We start from the raw sequence: 19495 nt of genomic DNA on the forward strand, positions 1-19495 counted from the left end.
CGGTTTCAGGAAGTGACGTCTTTCTTGTTCCTTTGATGTTTCCGGTTAGTTGTTGAGCACATTCAAAACATCGGTGGGAAGTGCTTGATGCACAGTTGGATTGCGATAATTTATTTAATCCTTCTATTAAAAATATCAAAATTAAAATTAGGTCACTGTTGCTCGGTGATTGGATGCTCCCTCAGGCCCGGAACTAACCTACTTTTGGAAATGAAACTGTTTCGATTTACGAAAAACAATGTGATGCCTGGATTGCAGCAGTGAAGCAAGAAGGCTGGATAGGATATGCAGCACATTTTGCTTCTGGTAAGTAAATGACTTGAGTCCAACATGTACTGATGCATTAAACAATGGCAGTAGTATTTTTAAAGATTGTGCATTAACCAGATTAAATAATTTAATAAATAATAATTGTTTTTCTACTTTTGTCTTTGGGAAATCAGATCATCAGATCACCATGCAAGTCCAGACTACAAAAAGTGTTTAAATAATGTTTTTCATGCTTGTTAAATGAACCAAAAACCATTATTGCACATGCACCGGTGGAACAGTCCTTAAGACACACCGGTTTAAAGGCGGTAGACAATTAAGGTCACAGTTTCAATAACTTAGGACACTAAAGAGACCTTTCTACTGACTCTGAAAAACACCAGTCTCTGATCACCTGCATGAACGTGCCATAGTCCTGCTGCAGGGAGGCATGAGGACTGCAGATGTGAACAGAGCAATAAGCTGTAATGTCCGTAATGTAAGACGCCTAAGACTGCTACAGTGAGACAAAAAGAACAGCTGATCATCCTTGCAGCGCCAAACCACGTGTAACCATATGTCCCCACAGATGTGTTCAAGAACTTGTGTTCAAGAAGCAGCTGGTGGCCACACTAGATACTGTCTGATACTTTTTTTCATATCCCTTTTTTAGGGACAAATTTTTCCATTTCTGTCAAATGTCTGTGAAATTTGTCATTGCTGGAAATAAAAGCAGCTGAAAGTGAGAGGATGTTTCTTTTGTGTGTGTGCGTGTGTGTTGCCTACTGTATATATATATATATATATATATATATATATATATATATATATATATATATATATATATATATATATATATATATATATATATATATAGTGTTCTATCGGGTTGAGATCAGGACTCTGTGCAGACCAGTCAAGTTCCTCCACACCAAACTCGCTCATCTATGTCTTTATGGACCTTGCTTTGTGCACTGGTGCGCAGTCATGTTGGAACAGGCAGGGGCCATCCCCAAACTGTTCCCACAAAGTTGGGAGCATGGAATTGTCCAAAATGTCTTGGTATGTTGAACTATTAAGAGTTCCTTTCACTGGAACTAAAGGGCCAAGCCCAACCCCTGAAAACAACCCACACCATAATCCCCCCTCCACCAAACTTTACACTTAGCACAATGCAGTCGGGCATGCCTCTGTGCTTGATTTTTTTTTGTGCTTGACCTGTGGCAATGGAAGTGATTGGAACATCTGAATTCAATGATTTGGAGGGGTGTCCCAATACTTTTAGCAATATAGTGTATATTTTTGTGAGTGTGTTGCATTGAATATCTGTGACTGTATACTTGAAAACCATAAATTGTCATTTTTATTTCTACAAATGTTTCCCTTACCTTCAAGGACCTAAAATGACTATACAGTGTAATCTATTTTACAATGTCGCTGTATATTTAGTAACGGTGCAGCAAACTGAAACCCAATTTGAGTTGGGTTTGAGCCTCTGTGAAGGACAGTGAGCCAAGTTCAGTTACCATTAACTAGTAAGACGGAATGGGCAGGCAAACTCGTGAATATACATCTGAGAAGGATTAGTGAATATCATAATTGGAAGTACCCAAGTAAAAGAGATTGATAAATGCTGTATTAATGTCACCTGCAAGGGGTAGTTTGGTTTTTGGTGTAAGATGCTGACACCTTTACACCGTATCCTTGGTTCTGCTGTGTCTTGTGTTTCCCTTCACTGTTCAGTGAGGTTGAGTCATGAAGCATAAAATGAGACGTCACTTTTCATTAGAGGACAGGAGAGAAGAACAGACCAAAAAAAACAAACAAAAACCAAACAACAGATTGCTCTGGGAGGAGAGGGTGAGAGAGAAAGAGAGAGAGAGAGGCTAAAATAGATTGGACACTGAGAGCAAGGAAAGAGAAAATGGAAGTTTGTATGTGTGTGTGTATGTGTGCGCAGGTGTGTGTGTGTGTGTGTGTGTGTGTTTGTGTGTGCAACATCTGCGTCATCAGTGTTCTTCTGATTCCTAAATTTTTTTTTTAACACACAGCCGTAGCAACACACACACATACGCAGCAGGATCACTAATCTAAGCCTTTCGTTTGATGAGGATGAGAACGGACAGCTAGCAAGGCTAATGCACTGGAAAGTTGCGCTGAGGCAGAGATTTCTAGGTATAAGAGTATAATTTGAGATTTTAATGAGATCTTAATCCGAGAAACATCCTTCAAGAGATTAGACATCATATCCGTGACTCTATGTAGAAACAGAGTGTGTGAGAGAAAGAGAGAGGGCGAGGGAGTTATGCAGGGCATGATTTCAGGGTGAATAGAATCTGTGACAGGCTTGTGTATTTATGAAAATCTATTTTTAATTTTGTCTTCTTTTTTTGCAGTGTTTGGGACTCCAGATCAGGTCATTGGTGTGTGTGTGTGTGTGTGTGTGTGTGTTTGTATCAGTCAGATTTTACTATCTCTGTGTGATCCAAATGTCCCTACAAGGATAACAAAACCTGAAATCAACTATACTGTGTGGGGACCAACCAGTTTCCATGAGGCATACGGCTTAAAGGGACAGTTCATCCAAAATGAATATTCTGTCATTATATTCTCATTCTCATTTTGTTCCAAACCTGTATGCTGTTTTTTTCCCCTGTAAAAACACTGTAACCAGATTGGTTCTTTGGAGTTGAATCAGTTGATCCGGTTCACAAAACAAGTCTGTATGATTCATTCTCATATTGGACTGATCTGGTTCTCGCTGACTCAATGATTTGATCACAGCGGTTAACAGCTCACTGGAGAGCAAGATTCTCAGTGAGTAACAATGTAAATGTCAGTCTGTTTGTGACACAGCTATTATACAGTATGACTTCAGAAGACTTGGATTAAAGTCATATATGCTAATTGTATGATACTTTCATGGTGCATTGTGACATGCTTTTTGAAGCTTGAACGCTCCAGCCCGCATTCAATGTAAATGCAAGGAAAAAAGGAAACAATTCTTCCTTCAAAACCTCTTCTTTAGTGATCCACAAAAGATAGAAAGTCATACAGGTTTGGAAGAGAGTGAGTCAATGCTGACCAAATTTTCATTTTTGTGAGATCTATTCCTTTAACGAATGGAGTAATGATAATAATGATAATAAACATCAGTTGGCTCACCTGGGAAAGTAAATGGTAACTTATCATTTGCTTTCCCAGGTGAGCCAACTAATGTTTAATAAAATGACATCAGATTCTCTCAAACACACACACACCATGCTCCTAACTGTGCGCATTTGTATTGCCCTCCTTCTTTTTCCATCTCCTGGCTTGTGTGTGTGTATGCAGCAGTGTAACAGGTCCAAACGCAGATTAATTTATGTCCTTGTGAAAACAGATTTTTTAAGTGTTTACTGCAATGCCTCTGTGGTAAAATGTAGTTGGGACTGGTGCCACCAGAGGGCGCACTCTGACTCTTTGTTTCACGTCAATGTTACTTTAACCCCCGAAGCTTTTAAAGCAACATCTATACACTTTAATGACCTTATGAAAGCAATCATGCAGACTGTTAACTCTGGATTCTCTGAGCTGAATGCTAATCAAATGTGAGCCCAATTATCGTGATTAGTTTAATTGATGATAACAGGACTTGAAGATCAAATCATGTCTGTTTTAATGTGTGTGTGTTCTAGTTATGGGTAAATCAGGAGGAAAACTCAGTGGTCGAGGCTGCCGAAAGCTCCAGTGAGGTGCAGAACGGCCACGCGGAGGCCAGTCCGAACCCCAGCACCGACTGCCTGTGTCTGGGCCAGCCCTCCCAGAACCGGGACCAGATGAGGGCCAATGTCATCAATGAGATCATGAGCACAGAACGACATTACATCAAACACCTGAAGGACATCTGTGAGGTAACAAACACATACCAGCTCTTTCACAGCTCAGGAGACTTCATTGAGTTCTCTTTTAGCTATCTTCTTTAGCTGTCTTAGATGTGTCTCCTAAAATTCCTGAGGAGAAATATACATAAACACAATTGAGGCAAATGTAAACACAGTAAAAGTGTACAACTATAAAGTTTATGTGGCTAGCATCGCTCAGATTATTTTCTTTCGTGAATATCCAATGAGAAATAATAATACATGTTTTTTGAGCACCAAGTAACGCTGAAAATTCAGCTTTGCCATCACAAAAATCACATTTAAATGTGTTAAAATAGAAAAGAGTTATTTTGAATTGTAATGATATTTGATACTATTATTGTTTTACTGTTTATTTTTTATTTATATATATATATATATATATATATATATATATATATATATATATATATATATATATATATATATATATATATATATAAATTCAGCCTTGGTGAGAATAAGAGACTTTTGAACAGTAGTGTAAATCTGTGTATGTATTTGCGTTTCAGGGGTATCTCCGTCAGTGTAAAAAGAGGAGAGACATGTTTAACGACGATCAGCTGAAAGTGATATTTGGAAATATCGAAGACATTTACAGATTCCAGTTAAGCTTTGTCAGAGACCTGGAGAAACAGTTTAACACGGAAGAACCTCATCTCAGTGAGATCGGACCCTGCTTTTTGGAACACGTCTGTATTCAAACACAGAAAATAACTAACATATACACAATGGATCAGGGGGAAAACTGATTTATTTTAATGTTTTTATATTTTCACTTACAGCAAGATGGATTCTGGATCTACTCGGAATACTGTAACAACCACGTTGACGCCTGCATGGAGCTCACACGTCTCATGCGAGACGCACGATACCAGCACTTCTTTGAAGCGTGCCGATTGGTCCAGCAGATGATTGACATCGCCATTGACGGCTACCTGCTCACACCAGTCCAGAAAATCTGCAAATACCCTCTACAGCTGGCAGAGTTACTGAAATATACAGTACAAGAACACAGGTACACACAGAAACACGGATATGCTTAATCCAGGTGCATCGTGCAGATAATGGCGGTCGGGTCCACAAAATATATGACGAATTTTGAACTGACATATCTGCTTTCCACTTATCATTTTGACAGCCCTCGTTTTTTTTTTCTCTTCTCTTTTGCTCATTCTTTTCCCATTCTCTCCCAGTGATTATCGGTACGTGGCTGCTGCGCTAGCTGTAATGAGAAATGTCACTCAGCAAATCAACGAACGCAAACGAAGGCTTGAGAACATTGACAAAATCGCCCAATGGCAGGCCTCTGTACTGGACTGGGAGGTGTGTGGCTAAAGCTTTTCAGAGTTAATTATCAGGATATAAAAGAGAGCAGTGGAAGACTTGAACCTGAAACTGGTGTTGTTTATTGTTATTTATCTATTATATATGTATACGTAAAAGTTTTGCTGCTTAATATGCTTAATATTTTCTGTAAACCATGATACACATTTTTTTTTTGAAAGAGAAATCTTTTGTGACACTCTACATGTCTTTACTGTCATTTTAATATGGAAGCTTGTTTCCGCCACAGAATAAAAAAATAAAAAAGGTAATTGCAACTTTTTTTCTCAATTGCAGGTTATAAAGTCAAAATTGTGAGTAATAATAAAGTCAGAATTGCGTGATATAAACTCAATTCTTTTTTCCCTCAGAATTTGACTTTATAACTCGCAATTCTGACTTTATAACTCACAATTCTGACTTTATATCTCACAATTCTGACTTTATATCTCACAATTCTGACTTTATAACTCGCAATTCTGACTTTATAACTCGAAATTCTGACTTTATATCACGCAATTCTGACTTTATATCACGCAATTTTGACTTTATAACTCGCAATTCTGAATTTATAACTCGCAATTCTGACTTTATAACTCGCAATTCTGACTTTATATCTCACAATTCTGACTTAATATCACGCAATTCTGACTTTATAACTCGCAATTCTGACTTTATGTCTCACAATTCTGACTTTATAACTCGAAATTCTGACTTTATATCACGCAATTCTGACTTTATATCACGCAATTCTGACTTTATAACTCGCAATTCTGAATTTATAACTCGCAATTCTGACTTTATATCTCACAATTCTGACTTAATATCACGCAATTCTGACTTTATAACTCGCAATTCTGACTTTATATCTCACAATTCTGACTTTATATCTCGCAATTCTGACTTTATAACTCGCAATTCTGACTTTATATCTCACAATTCTGACTTTATATCTCGCAATTCTGACTTTATAACTCGCAATTCTGACTTTATATCTCACAATTCTGACTTTATAACTCACAATTCTGACTTTATAACTCGCAATTCTGACTTTATATCTCGCAATTCTGACTTTATAATTCACAATTCTGACTTTATAACTCGCAATTCTGACTTTATAACTCGCAATTCTGACTTTAAATCACGCAATTCTGACTTTATATCACGCAATTCTGACTTTATAACTCGCAATTCTGAATTTATAACTCGCAATTCTGACTTTAAATTACGCAATTCTGACTTTATATCATGCAATTCTGAATTTATATCTCACAATTCTGAATTTATATCTCACAATTCTGACTTTATATGTATGGTATGGGTAGATTTAAGGGTAGGGTTAGGTGTAAGGGAAGTGTCAACAGTGTAATTATAAATGTAACTACAGAAATTAATTACAGATGTAATTACATGCAGCTAATTTAAAAAATGTAAGGACAATGTAAAAACATGTATGTACACAATAAGTGCATTGTATCAAATTATTAATTAAAATGTTAGTTCATAGTAGTTAAGGCCACCTAATATAAAGTGGGTCCGAAAACAGTTATTTTAAATTGTAATAATATTTCAAGATATAGCTGTTCTTACTGTATTTGTGATCAAACAATGGCAGCCTTAATGATAAATATTTCAAAATTTGACAAGTAGTATATTTATAGCTTTTTTTTTTATTAACAAAAAATATATTTTTTCTATGCAGTTTCTAATGAAATCTGGCATCTATGGCACAGATTTGATGCTTGTTATTGACGTGCAACCTGCACCACAGGCATCATATTTGATTGGAGAGCTGCATACTGAGACATGAAGACATCAGAGTCTCAGTGGAGTCAGATGCAATGATTAATTTGTTATTGTGTGTGTGCAGGGTGAGGATATTCTGGACAGGAGCTCAGAGCTTGTGTACACTGGGGAGATGTCCTGGATATATCAACCATACGGCCGCAGCCAAACCAGAATCTTCTTCCTATTCGATCATCAGATGGTCCTCTGCAAGAAGGTGAGACAAAGAGGGGATGAAGGCACGGATAACACTCTAAGTTCAATTGATGGTAAAGTAGGAGTCTGCTTTAACTGGGACACATGGGTCTGGAAATAAGATGGATAGATGGATAGATAGGAAGGTAGCAGGCACCTGGAGAGCGAAGATGCAGAATTGAACCAGACAGGCATGGAGAAGCAAATAACTGATTAAATTATGGTGGTGTAGCACAACTGAGGGTTTGTGATTTGGATTCTACCTGAAGGTAGAAACCATTTGTGTTTCACTGTCCTCCACACACCCTCAAGCTCAAAGCACATGGACCATTTTTATTCTCTCCACAAAGGTGCAAAAACAGCTCTCTTCACCACCATCTGACATACACAGACAGTTCAGCAACACCAAAACAGAGTCAATCAGCACCTGTTTCTCAAAAAACTGACACGAGTTTACCCAGATCAGTCTCACTATTTATATCCAGTTACTAATTGTTTCAAAAGTGTTTCAATGAACACGCAGAACATGAACAGACTCGTAATACAAATCACTATAATCTCCAATAAAAAGGTGACACATTCATCCTGCCCCACATTGTATGGATATATGTACATGTAATTTACATGTAAATTTACATTAATATAATATTTAGTTTCGTTCTGTCTGTAATTTTTCTGGAACTACAGACAGACTAATAAAGTCTCTCCGCCTTCCACAGGATCTCATTCGCCGTGATATTCTCTACTATAAGGGCCGGATTGAAATGGATCGGTATGAGGTCATTGACGCAATCGACGGCCGAGATGATGATTTTAACGTTAGCGTGAAGAATGCCTTCAAACTGGCCAACAAAGACACAGACGAGATCCATCTGTTCTTGCCCAAAAAGCTGGAGGAGAAAATCCGTTGGCTTCGGGCATTTCAAGAGGAAAGAAAGATGGTCCAGGAAGATGAGAAGATTGGTGAGAACTTTTGGATCACAGTTTAGTCATTATTCATCCTCATGTTGTTGTCTTTTCGATACTAAGACCATACAAGTTCACCACTCTCATAACGATTTAAACTTTGTTCTGTTGTGCACACAAAGCTGTTAAAGTTTTACACTAAATGTTGTCTGTCTTTTTTTCGCTTTAGGGTTTGAAATCTCTGAGTATCAGAAGAGGCAAGCAGCCTTGACCGTTAGGAGAGCCACCAAACAGAAAGGTATGAAATCTTGAAGCCTGTTTGACCCTTATTATGTTCAGTGTTGGGTAAGTTACTCTAAAAAGTAATGAATTACTAGCTACTAATTACATTTTCAACAGTGTAATTACAATACTGTACTAATTACTCTCTAAAAAGTATTGCATTACATAATTATTAATAATTACTTTCTAAATCCCATATCAACCACGACCAATAGAAGGATAGACATGAAACTGCTCTTCTAATTATTTCCAATAAATAAAACAAAAGTGTATAAATTATCTTTAAACTGACCAAAACATTAAAAGGGTGTGGGTTACATTAAAACATACATTTTATCATTAGACGTTACATTTTGATGTTTAATCTCCTATTGTTGTATAGCCTATAAACTATTTAATGCAATTGCATCACAAGTAACTGTGATTAAATTACAGAAACATTTAGAGTAATCCTTTGTTACTTTTTCAAGGGAAATTACAGTAATTAATTACTTATTAATACACTGATTATAATCATCATGGAATTTAGATGTACTAGATGTATACATCATCTTTTATGTCAAATTCTTACATTTAATCAATAAATTCAATTAAAACAATAAGACATTATAGGGCTGTTGCCAATCAAATGAAATTATTATCATCGAAATCTGCACTGAAGCTGCATCTTAAACAGCATTTAGATGTATCTACATTGCAATTACAATTTCATAAATAATGCTGAGATTAAAGCTATTTTTTCTTTTGAATATTGAAATAAAAAAATAACCAATACTTTAAATATGAAACTAAAACCACCAGTAAGTGGCTGCAAATGATTTTCTCAAATGACAAATGATTCATTCAGGACTGAGGCAAGTGACTGGAACATTGAATCATTGATTCGTTCAAAAATGCTGGAACGAAACACCACTGTGTTGCTTGGAGATGCACAACGGTTTGTTTGGAACCATTTTCGATGGCGAAATAGAGCAAAAACAGACAATATCGATGTAACTCGCAATATTAACTTGTTTATTGAACTGTGTATAAAATCTATATAAAATTTGCAATCATGCTGATATTCGGGAAATACAGCATTTGGTTGTGTGATATTGCTTAACTATATCATATAGAAAATATAAGTCAAACACATTTTGGGGGAATTCTAACTGCATTTGTATCACACAGTGAAAGCATGGACTCTCAAGGCAAATTTTTTTTTTTTTTAAGTAAATGACCATGTCAGATAATGTACTCATAGTTAAAACAATTATGATGTTAGGGTTAAGTCAGGTTAGTTTCTATAGGCAGATTTTTTTTTTTGCATAACATAATTTCCATTTCCAGTAAATTATACTGTATTCTATTGTATTGCTGTTATCGAATAAACCAATGCAAATTAGAATTGATTTGCCTTGCAGTAGATGGTCCCTGTAGATGTAATACATACAAAATTCCAATAAATCTGATAATAAGTCATGTTAAACCTTGAGTTTATGCATGTGGCGTCTTCTCAGGTGTGGGCCGGTCGGTCCCCCCAGCGTACCCACCACCTGGGGACCCCATGAACCCTGGGCAGTACCTCCTACCTGACGGCTACGGGCAGGCGGATGGATATGAATACGAGCCCAAACGCAGCACATCTCCCTTCTGGCAGAACTTCAGTCGGTTAGCTCCCTTTAAAAAATAATACACACATCCACCAGGGGTTGGATACACCGGCCTCTGTTTACTTGGAAAAGCACTATTCTACTTAAGATACATCTGTGGGACTTGAGGAGGACTGACACGACACATAAACTACAGGAGAGAGGACGGACCTTGCTTTACTGGGGTTTACCAGGCAAATTTCTTTTACTGGGGTTACGGGGACACCTCGCCGGGCTGGCTGCACTGAATTCTGCACACGACATGTTGTAATTCACAGAAAAATAATTCACACAAACAAACATACACATTTTATCCCTCAGCACTCTCTTTTTAGAGAGGTTTTAAATGATGAAATAAGAAAAATCCCTTATTGTTTTATTCTTGTCTACACAAATCGACTGAAAGCGAATTTTCACTTTTAGAAGCACTAAACCACCGTAATGACTCTTGCTGTCTAGCGCCGCCCTGGTGTTCCTCCGTGCACTGTGACTATCCGGGGCATTCTCTCTCACCCAATCGCTCCTTTTCTCTCTCGATCTCATACTCCACATTATCGCGTGTTTTTCCGACAGTTTCGAGTCTGGTCAAAGCTGAAGATTTTTGTATGATTTTTTTCCTGGACAATTTCTCCTTGGATGGAACCTGCTGCACTCTTTAGTTTGTTTTGCATGAGATTCAGTTCACTGCAGGTCTTTTTATTTGTGTAATTCTATTCGTACGGGTCTCAAAGAACAGTGGATCACGATCTGCAAATTTGTCACTCGAGTTGCTTACACCGATCACGGTCTACTGGAAATAACTTTGACATTCAGAGAAACGTACAATCAATCAAGCTTAAAGTCGTTTTGGTTTGTGGAGCTTTTGGGTACCCTGAGAAAACTACAGACCAGAGAAACCTGAAGGAGGAACTGTTTTGCTCTGAACAGTGGACCTCTGTAGCATGTTTACGTCAGAGCTTTGTTTATCCTGAGGACTCGGTCTTGGCTTTATCATCGTTTCCTCTCTCCCATCATCAGTGCAATCCGACAGATGACTGGAAAACCCGATCAGTTGTTAAAAAGTAATAATTCCACCCATCTTCATTTTATAGGGAATGATACTCGGACCAGGACGACTTTAATCCTGCTGATCAACCTCGTAATGACGTGCCAGTTCATGTCTAACGTGCCAAAATAGTCTGGTTGCCAAATTTTCCTCTAACAGGTGCATTGGCATGTGCGAATGCCAACCCCATGAGCTGGTACCCCGCCATGTGACTTCTCAGGCGAAAATTAAGTCCGTGAAATTTGGTTATCGCTGCTAGGATTAGCATGACATAGCGTTTTAGTTTTTTTTTTTTCTTTCTTTTTTTTTCTTCCTTTGGTTGTTTTTGGTTCTCTCTCTATATATACAGTATATGTATATATATATATATATATATATATTTTTTTTCCCAAATTAAAGGGACTTGTGCAAAATTTAATTTATGGTATATTCAGGTTTTGTCTGATAACTTTCAAAGGATAGTATTTAGTCCAATCACAATATTTAAAGTATTGCTACAAAACATTATTTATTCTATTATAGTGTGATTTTCTTTTTTTCCATCTTGATCCTCTTTCTATATTTTAGAGCTTCTGCTGGAGTTTTGAAGACCCTTTTAGGGCATAAAAAAATGTAAGAGGACAGTATGGAAGAAATGTGTCACACAGGTGTACTAAGTGCCACATGAAACTATTATTATGTTATAAAGAAAAATATCAGTTTAATATTTTTGATTCGGTGATATGATTGAAATAAGAACATTATATCATTATTTCATAATAAACTTCATTATGGAGAAAACAGAGTTGAACTGAATACATGCTTCGTCTGGTCTTATTTGATTTCATCTGGTTGCAAATTTCATAATCAGAGTGTATTCAAAAATAACTACAACATAATTGTGTTAATAAATGAAGTTCAGAACAATAGAAAGTTGAATTCCCAAGGAAAGGATGGAATTATATATGTTTATTTAAATAAAAATCTAAAACCACAAGTATTTACTTTTAGTGTTAAACGAACGGATGTCCGCTACCGTTCAAAGGTTTGGGGTGAGTAAGATTTTATTTACTTTGTTTTTGAAAGAAATTAAAACTTTTAGTAAGCAAGGACGCATTCAGTCGATCAAAATGACAGTAAAGACATTTATAATGTTAAAAAGATTTCTGTCCAACAATGGCTCCAATAAAAATATTAGTTTCTTGAGCACCAAATCAGAATATTAGAACGATCATGTGATACCGATCCTTTAAAACACATAAAAAAATCTTATCGCCCCCTTTTGAATGGTAGTGTAGTTACACATCTTATATATTCATCTTACTTTATATTTAAAAAGAAAAGATCAAAGAAGAGTTTTTTTTCTCAGTTTATTAAGCTGAATTGTTTTTATTGTGTTCAATATGCATCACAATAATTTACCTGCTGACGGATAAACATCCATTGATTCACACAGGTTAGTAAGGTCTCTAAATTTCAGAAACACACACACACACACTTTGTCTCTCACTCACTCGTTCTCTCTCTCTCTCTCTCTCTCTCTCTCTCTCTCTCTCTAACGCACACACACACACACACACACACTCATGTATTACATTTCTTCATGAGATATAAAGCATACACTGAAGAATATCAGGATTGGCGGGAAACTGATGATGTCACAGTGATAGTTTCCCATGAGATTTTTGTGCTCTTGTCAGTACAGCAAAGGCAAAGATAAAATCTGACCACCATAAAAGAACAGTGTCAAGCACAGCATGACATGGCACTACAATTCTACAACCCAAGACAGAAATACATTCGTAATGCCTCACAATCGTGAACCGACCAAGATCGATGGGAAAAAGACATTCTGATAAATGCAGACAGACCTTCGTAACCCTGTTAGGTCAATAATTTGACAGTAGTCTAACACATTCAACATTCAGTATTCACTCAAGATTCACTCTTTAAAAAAAGAAAAGGCAGATTTCCCTTCTATAAAACATTCACTTCCTTCATTGATTTGTTTCAGCGTCCAATCACAGTGTGTGGTTTCAGTGGTCCGACTCTCACAAACCATATTTTAGCAATGCAAGTCGACGTTAAACATGGTCTCTAGGGCGTTTTTTAATCAGTGCAAGAGACATTTATTGACATAATCTTTTTCAGTGATACTCTTCAGTGATTGTACGCATCATAAATATGTTACATATTCAGAATATCCACTTAAAGACTTCATGACACCTTTGAAAACAGTTTTTCGGAATTCACAAATAGGCAATCTGACTTCTGAGCCTTATACATCAGTGGTGTAAAGACTAACAGTGTGTCGTTATATTTGGGGAATTATTCCAAAGTAAATGTCCCAAGGAGTGCCACAAAAAGACACTCTGTACTTCAGGATAAGCAAATGATCAATGATTAATAATCATTTCCTTTATACAAGTCTCGGAGTGTGTGTTGATTTGTGCTCTGGTAAACAAATTACTCTTCTGCTGTACATGTTTTCAGATAAAATCGAAGCTGTTAGCATTGTTTGCATTTCATTATCCATTCAAATCAAATTTCAATAGAGTCATGATATCAATTTGTAATAAATTAAGGTCTGTGGTTAACTTAGAACTTTCTATGTTTTGCAACATAAATTACACACCTTAATAAAAAACACATTCAATACCCAGGGGTCAGTAAGATAAAAAAAAAACAAAAAAAAAACATACTTTTAATAAGCAAGGCTGCATTACTAAAAAGTGACTAATACATTTAGAATGTTACAAAAGTTTTCCATTTTAAATAAATGCTGTTCTTTAGAGAATCCTGAAAGAAATTGTATCAATGTCTCAAACAAAAATAACTGTTTTCAACATTGATAATAATGCATGTTTCTTGAGCTGCAAATCAGCATATTTAAATGATTTCTGAAGCATCATGTGACACTAAAGACTGGATTAAGGATTCCGAAAATTCAGCTTAGCCATCACAGGAATAAATTATATATTTTAAGTATATAAAAATAGAAAACTGTTATTTAAAATTGTAATAATATTTTACAATATAAATGTTTTACTGTATTGTTCAATTAAATGCAGCATTTATTGCGCATAAGAGACTTCTTTCAAAACCATAAAAAAAAAATCGTACCAATCCCAAACTTTTGAACGGTGGTGTGAAATTGATGTTGCAGAACAAAATAAAGTCAAACTTGAATCATTGTACTGGAGGTCTTTTATTCTGGAATAATTTCCTAAATATTCTGCCATTTTATTTCTGAAGGTTTCCTTTCACAGCAGTGTAAAAGACTCAACAACATGTACCTGAAATAGTAGGAGATGAAAACAAGTCAAGTTTTGAACCATGTAATAATTTAAATGGATTGTCCTCCCTCTTCAGAAGGCTTTATGCTTTTGACTGACGGACATCCTTCCACTCCATCTTGGTGCTTTGTAAAGCCTGTGTCTTCTTCTCGTCTACCTGCACGTAATCCACCCTGTACTCGTCTGCCAGCAGCGGTTTCTGAAAACATCAATAATGCAATATGAGCAAACAATCAAAACGCTAACCAGCATGGCGGAACTGTATCAATCCCGCAGGCAGATTTATGCCATGTTGTGTTTGGAGTTGAGTGGTGACAAAGCTACAGTCAACGGGACAGGAAATGCTGAGTCACTGTTATCGCTGCCTGAAGATTCCGTTTTGTAAAGCCACAGAAAAGATTACTACAACAGATAGCAGTGCCCACTAAAACCCCATGAACGCTCACTAAATGAGTGTTTGTAATAGAATGCTTCAGATGCTTGTAAGAGATGTATTTCTGAAATAGTTTGACGTATTTTATTCCCTTCATGCCCACCACTGACCTTCTGGACTGGTGAGGGGGAGGCAGAGTTGAAGTCGAGTGACAAGTAATCCAGCTGAGAAGGCCTCATCCAGGGGGCAGAATCGCAAGCTGGGAACAGCATCTGCCGAGAGTCCTAAACATACAAATATACCCACGATACATTTATTATTACATATCTGTATATAAATACAAACATTTATTAATATATATTTGTGCTCAAAACTATCACCAAGGCTGCATTTATTTGATCAAAAAGTAAAACGGTTATATTGTAAAATATATATTTTTTAATACATTTAAAAATGTAATATATTCCTGTGATGGCAAAGCTGAATTTTGAGCATCGTTACTCCAGTCTTCCTCTGTCACATGATTCAGAAATCATTCTAATATGCTGATTTGGTGCTCACGAGATATTTATAAGTATTATTATTATCCAAAATAAAAGTTCATGTTTACATAATATATGTCTGTGTACTATGTATAATTATTATGTATATAATTTTCTTTTAATTCACACAAACTTTTATCGGTCGATATGAGCCTGTGGCAGATATATCGGCATCGGCGTATATGCCTCAGATATGCCACCAATATGAATGCGCGCCCACGCGTCTCAAAGCGCACGAATATTCACACAAAACTGTCAAATTGCCTGTCTTGCCGCGTATCATCGTAAACATAGTCAGTTATGTCTTAAGTTAATGTAAACATGAAATCTGCAATCACCGCCAGCGTGTTTGGTCTTTTCACAAGTTTCATGGCCCACAGAATATCTGAACATGCAAAATATCAAAAGAAAGAACAGACCCTCTGTTTTATTCTAGCTTCATGCATTCTTTTTTTATCAACACTTGAATGTGGGTCAGTTTCTTTTTAAACGCAACATTTTGAGCAAAAAGCTGAGAAAATCACGTTTGTGTCAAAGACTACATACAGGTGGGATTCATAACGATGATCAAAACACAGATGGAGTAGTTATAGTCAACCAACACCCCCAAACTTCACAGTCCAGGAGCTCATCCTGGGTCGACACTTCATTTAATAACATAGCCGTTTTGATTTATATGCTGTCGAATGTTGATGATTGCGTTATTTTACATATGCAATCTGCTTATATGAGATCGCTCATTTCTGCTTCTTCTTCACCTCTGTTTTGATCAGGAGACTCTGTACTGTGCCTAGGGGGCGTAATAGGCCCCTACTGTATAACGGAAATCCGGAAAATCTCGTCAATGGCAGAGAAGCGTTTTCTCATTAAAGACGAGATAACAAAAGAGAAAAAAAAAAACACTCACTGCTCTACAAAGAAATCTGTGTGTAAGGAACGTCACTACCGAACACCTTTTTTATGCAATTAAGCACACTTTATTGGGTGTTATTCCATAAAATGTTGTTTTTATGCATGTACAACTGTCAGAACTGTGCTAGGTAACCATGTGCTGATTAGCATCTTTGAGCTAAGCTCAAAAGTATCTAAAATTGTCACGACTGAAACATGTGGTGAAGTTTCGGTTGTGACATCATTGTTTCTTGGGTGTTTTTTGATAAAAACGTCACTACCAAACACCTTTTTTATGCAATTAAGCACACTTTTTTGGGTGTTATTCCATAAAATGTTGTTTTTATGTGTGTACAACTGTTCAGCACTGTGCTAGCTAACCATGTGCTGATTAGCATCATTGAGCTAGGCTCAAAAGTATCTAAAATTGTCACTACCGAAACAGTCATGACTGAAATATGTGGTGACAAGTTTCGGTTGTGACATCATTGTTTTGGTAGTGACAAAAGGGAACACATAATCCTTTATTTTGGTGAAATAAACAACATTTTAGTACAGCTATGCAAATCAGTAGTATTTTAGTATGTTTTAGTAGTGTTTTAGTAAGTGAGTTAGTTATGTTTTGTCCAAAATGTCAAAAATGAGATGTTACGATAGTGTTTGGTTCAATTCTAACTAATGAATCCTTAACTTTGAAATCAGTATGATGCCTTATACAAAGAAAGATTGGATTGAAAATAAATCTCATAAATTACACTTGAAATATTATAAATTAAAATTGAAATTGTTATTGAGTTACCTGTGAAAACTTTTTTAATACAATAGCAAAATATATATTTACAAGGTAGATGTAAACAGAATCTTAATAGGTCTATATAACGCTTATTAAATCATTTATTATTGTGTTTTGGGGAGGAAAAATATTCCAAAACTTTCTGAAAATACAATATGAGAATAAACTGCACGATTACTAGAAACAAGTACCTTGGATATTATACAACTTGCATACATACAAAATTTGTGGGAATATAAAACATTTTTCAAGATGTTTCCAAACCTGACTTTGAACCAATTATGTAGAATGGCCCATACACACACACACACACACACACACACACACACACACACACACACACACACACACACACACACACACACACACACACACACACACACACACACACACACACACACACACACACACACACACACACACACACACACACACACACACACACACACACACACACACACACACACATATATATATATTGTGTATTTTACATGTTTATGCTTATTGTTAAATTATGATTATTTACATAATTTGATGATTTGCATTGCTTAAATATCTGTTTGATGAGTTTTTCTGTTGTCTGCACTTTTTTGTGCTATTTTTGTTGTAATTTACAGAGATTTACTGTTGTTTTCTTGTCTTTTTATCATTCTTTGTTTTTTAGTTTTTTTCTCCCTCTGTTGCCCTCTTGCTCTTTCTAATTTTACGAAGAAACAGAGCAATAAATTATTAATGAGAAAGGATGGCTTAGACAGGAAGGCACATTACCGTTGGCGTGATGCTCCCTTCCTGTTCAGAGCCGTTTAAGCCCCATCCCCGCCGCCTATCCAAAGGAACACACTGAAGCGATGTGCTAGAGACAAAACAAATACAAAACAATTTCTTATGATTAAAAAACAACATAACATCAGTGTGTCACTCATAAACATCACAAATGTGTAAATGAGAAAACAGGGGTTTGCAGTCTTGCAGAGGCAGGAAATAGAGATCAGGTTACATGAGGAAGAGCACCTTCGAGACAAACACATTATCTTTGTTGAAGATTTAGGACACAGACAGAAGAGGTTGAGAAGACGAACAGTCTTAGGATCAGTTTTTAGGTCATTTTGATCTGTAAATGTGAGTTTGTCAAATTTCAATGTTGTGTAAATCTCACCTGGGTTCTGTCATGGTGCGTGTGAGGGGAACGTGCAATGGACATTCAGAAATCGTGGACAGGCCCCGTAAGTCTAAAGGTGGCGGTCGAACTGTGAAACCAAACACAATGCAAAACACTCAAACACTCCTTATCTTTTTCTGTCATCCACACAACACACACAAACACACTTTCACTGAGTTTAATGAGGCATTTCCTTTGTGTGAAGGTGCATGACCTATAGGAACCCTGTGCCTCCACTCAAGACACAATGCTGTTTGCGGTTCCTGATCTGTGTCTCTGACAGTATCATGCACTTCCTCTAGTGTGCTTTTGTCTCGGCAAACCTAAACTCTCAGTTTAAAAAGAATTTCAAATATGTCACATAGACTCTCTTAAAGAAGTATGCAGCTATTCAATGAAATACAAAAACACCAGTGTGTTACTCAGTGCACACTATTATATATACAAAATATTGTGGCATATTTGAAATTGAAACGCAGAAGTCACTTTCAAACCAAGCAGCTTTCTGTTGGTCAATGTGACGAATTTGCATGACTAACTTAAACCCAGTAAGGAAGTCTTTTGCAAAATTCCCAATTGTGTGGATTCCTATTGAAATGACTGGATTTCGCCCTTGAAAAACTCGTCTCCAAGCAACTCGCAGTTGTAGAATCGCTTCTTGCGTGAATCCAATCACTTCTTGAGGGCGAAATCCAGTCATTTTTTTCAACCGATTGACAGCACTAATGAAAATTAAAAGCAGGGTAACAATTTAATTACTGAAGAGTGTCAGCAAAGTGTGCCAAAATTGAGAATTCGATATTTAATTTACCCTACAATATCGAGGCGAGACTAATAGACCAATATAAACACACTTTTGAATTTAGAGTTTGAAACAGAAATGTGGTTTCTGTGTGATACACAGATCATGAGCCTCTGCTGCATCTCAGCTTCCTCATATTCATTTTCAATATGCGTAACTCTTCTGTACCTCTCCTCACATGAGATCATCTTTTCCATTTCTCTATTTTCTTTTTCTGACGTAGTTAACAAAAAACGTGATATTCCAGACAGTGAAATTGCTTAATGACAGCTAACACAACACACTATATCACTCTATTTAATAAAATATACGGAGCCCCTAAAGGGACATGGTGATGGG

General features: G+C 36.4%; 2 protein-coding genes across 2 annotated transcripts in view; one reads left to right on the top strand and one right to left on the bottom strand.

Annotated features, from left to right (window-relative positions):
• The window catches only part of arhgef9a (Cdc42 guanine nucleotide exchange factor (GEF) 9a), a gene marked incomplete at its 3' end in the record, with an annotated part of 52465 nt that extends 42148 nt beyond the window's left edge, over nt 1-10317 (top strand). The window contains exons 3-10 of the mRNA XM_079813778.1: nt 3927-4142; nt 4664-4843; nt 4937-5169; nt 5348-5477; nt 7348-7479; nt 8177-8420; nt 8593-8661; nt 10145-10317. Of these exons, the coding sequence (XP_079669904.1) occupies nt 3927-4142; nt 4664-4843; nt 4937-5169; nt 5348-5477; nt 7348-7479; nt 8177-8420; nt 8593-8661; nt 10145-10317 (1377 nt within the window). The remainder of the gene's footprint in view (nt 1-3926; nt 4143-4663; nt 4844-4936; nt 5170-5347; nt 5478-7347; nt 7480-8176; nt 8421-8592; nt 8662-10144) is intronic.
• A 2356-nt stretch (nt 10318-12673) lies between these two features.
• gab3 (GRB2 associated binding protein 3) overlaps nt 12674-19495 on the bottom strand; it is a 33667-nt gene continuing 26845 nt past the window's right edge. Inside the window, exons 7-10 of the mRNA XM_079815678.1 lie at nt 18352-18442; nt 17964-18048; nt 15140-15253; nt 12674-14795 (exon numbers count right to left, since the gene is read on the bottom strand). Coding sequence (XP_079671804.1) covers nt 14679-14795; nt 15140-15253; nt 17964-18048; nt 18352-18442 — 407 coding nt within the window. The 3' untranslated portion in view covers nt 12674-14678. The remainder of the gene's footprint in view (nt 14796-15139; nt 15254-17963; nt 18049-18351; nt 18443-19495) is intronic.

The sequence above is a fragment of the Gobio gobio genome, assembly GCF_949357685.1.
Source record: "Gobio gobio genome assembly, chromosome: 4".
Lineage (NCBI taxonomy): Eukaryota > Metazoa > Chordata > Actinopteri > Cypriniformes > Gobionidae > Gobio > Gobio gobio.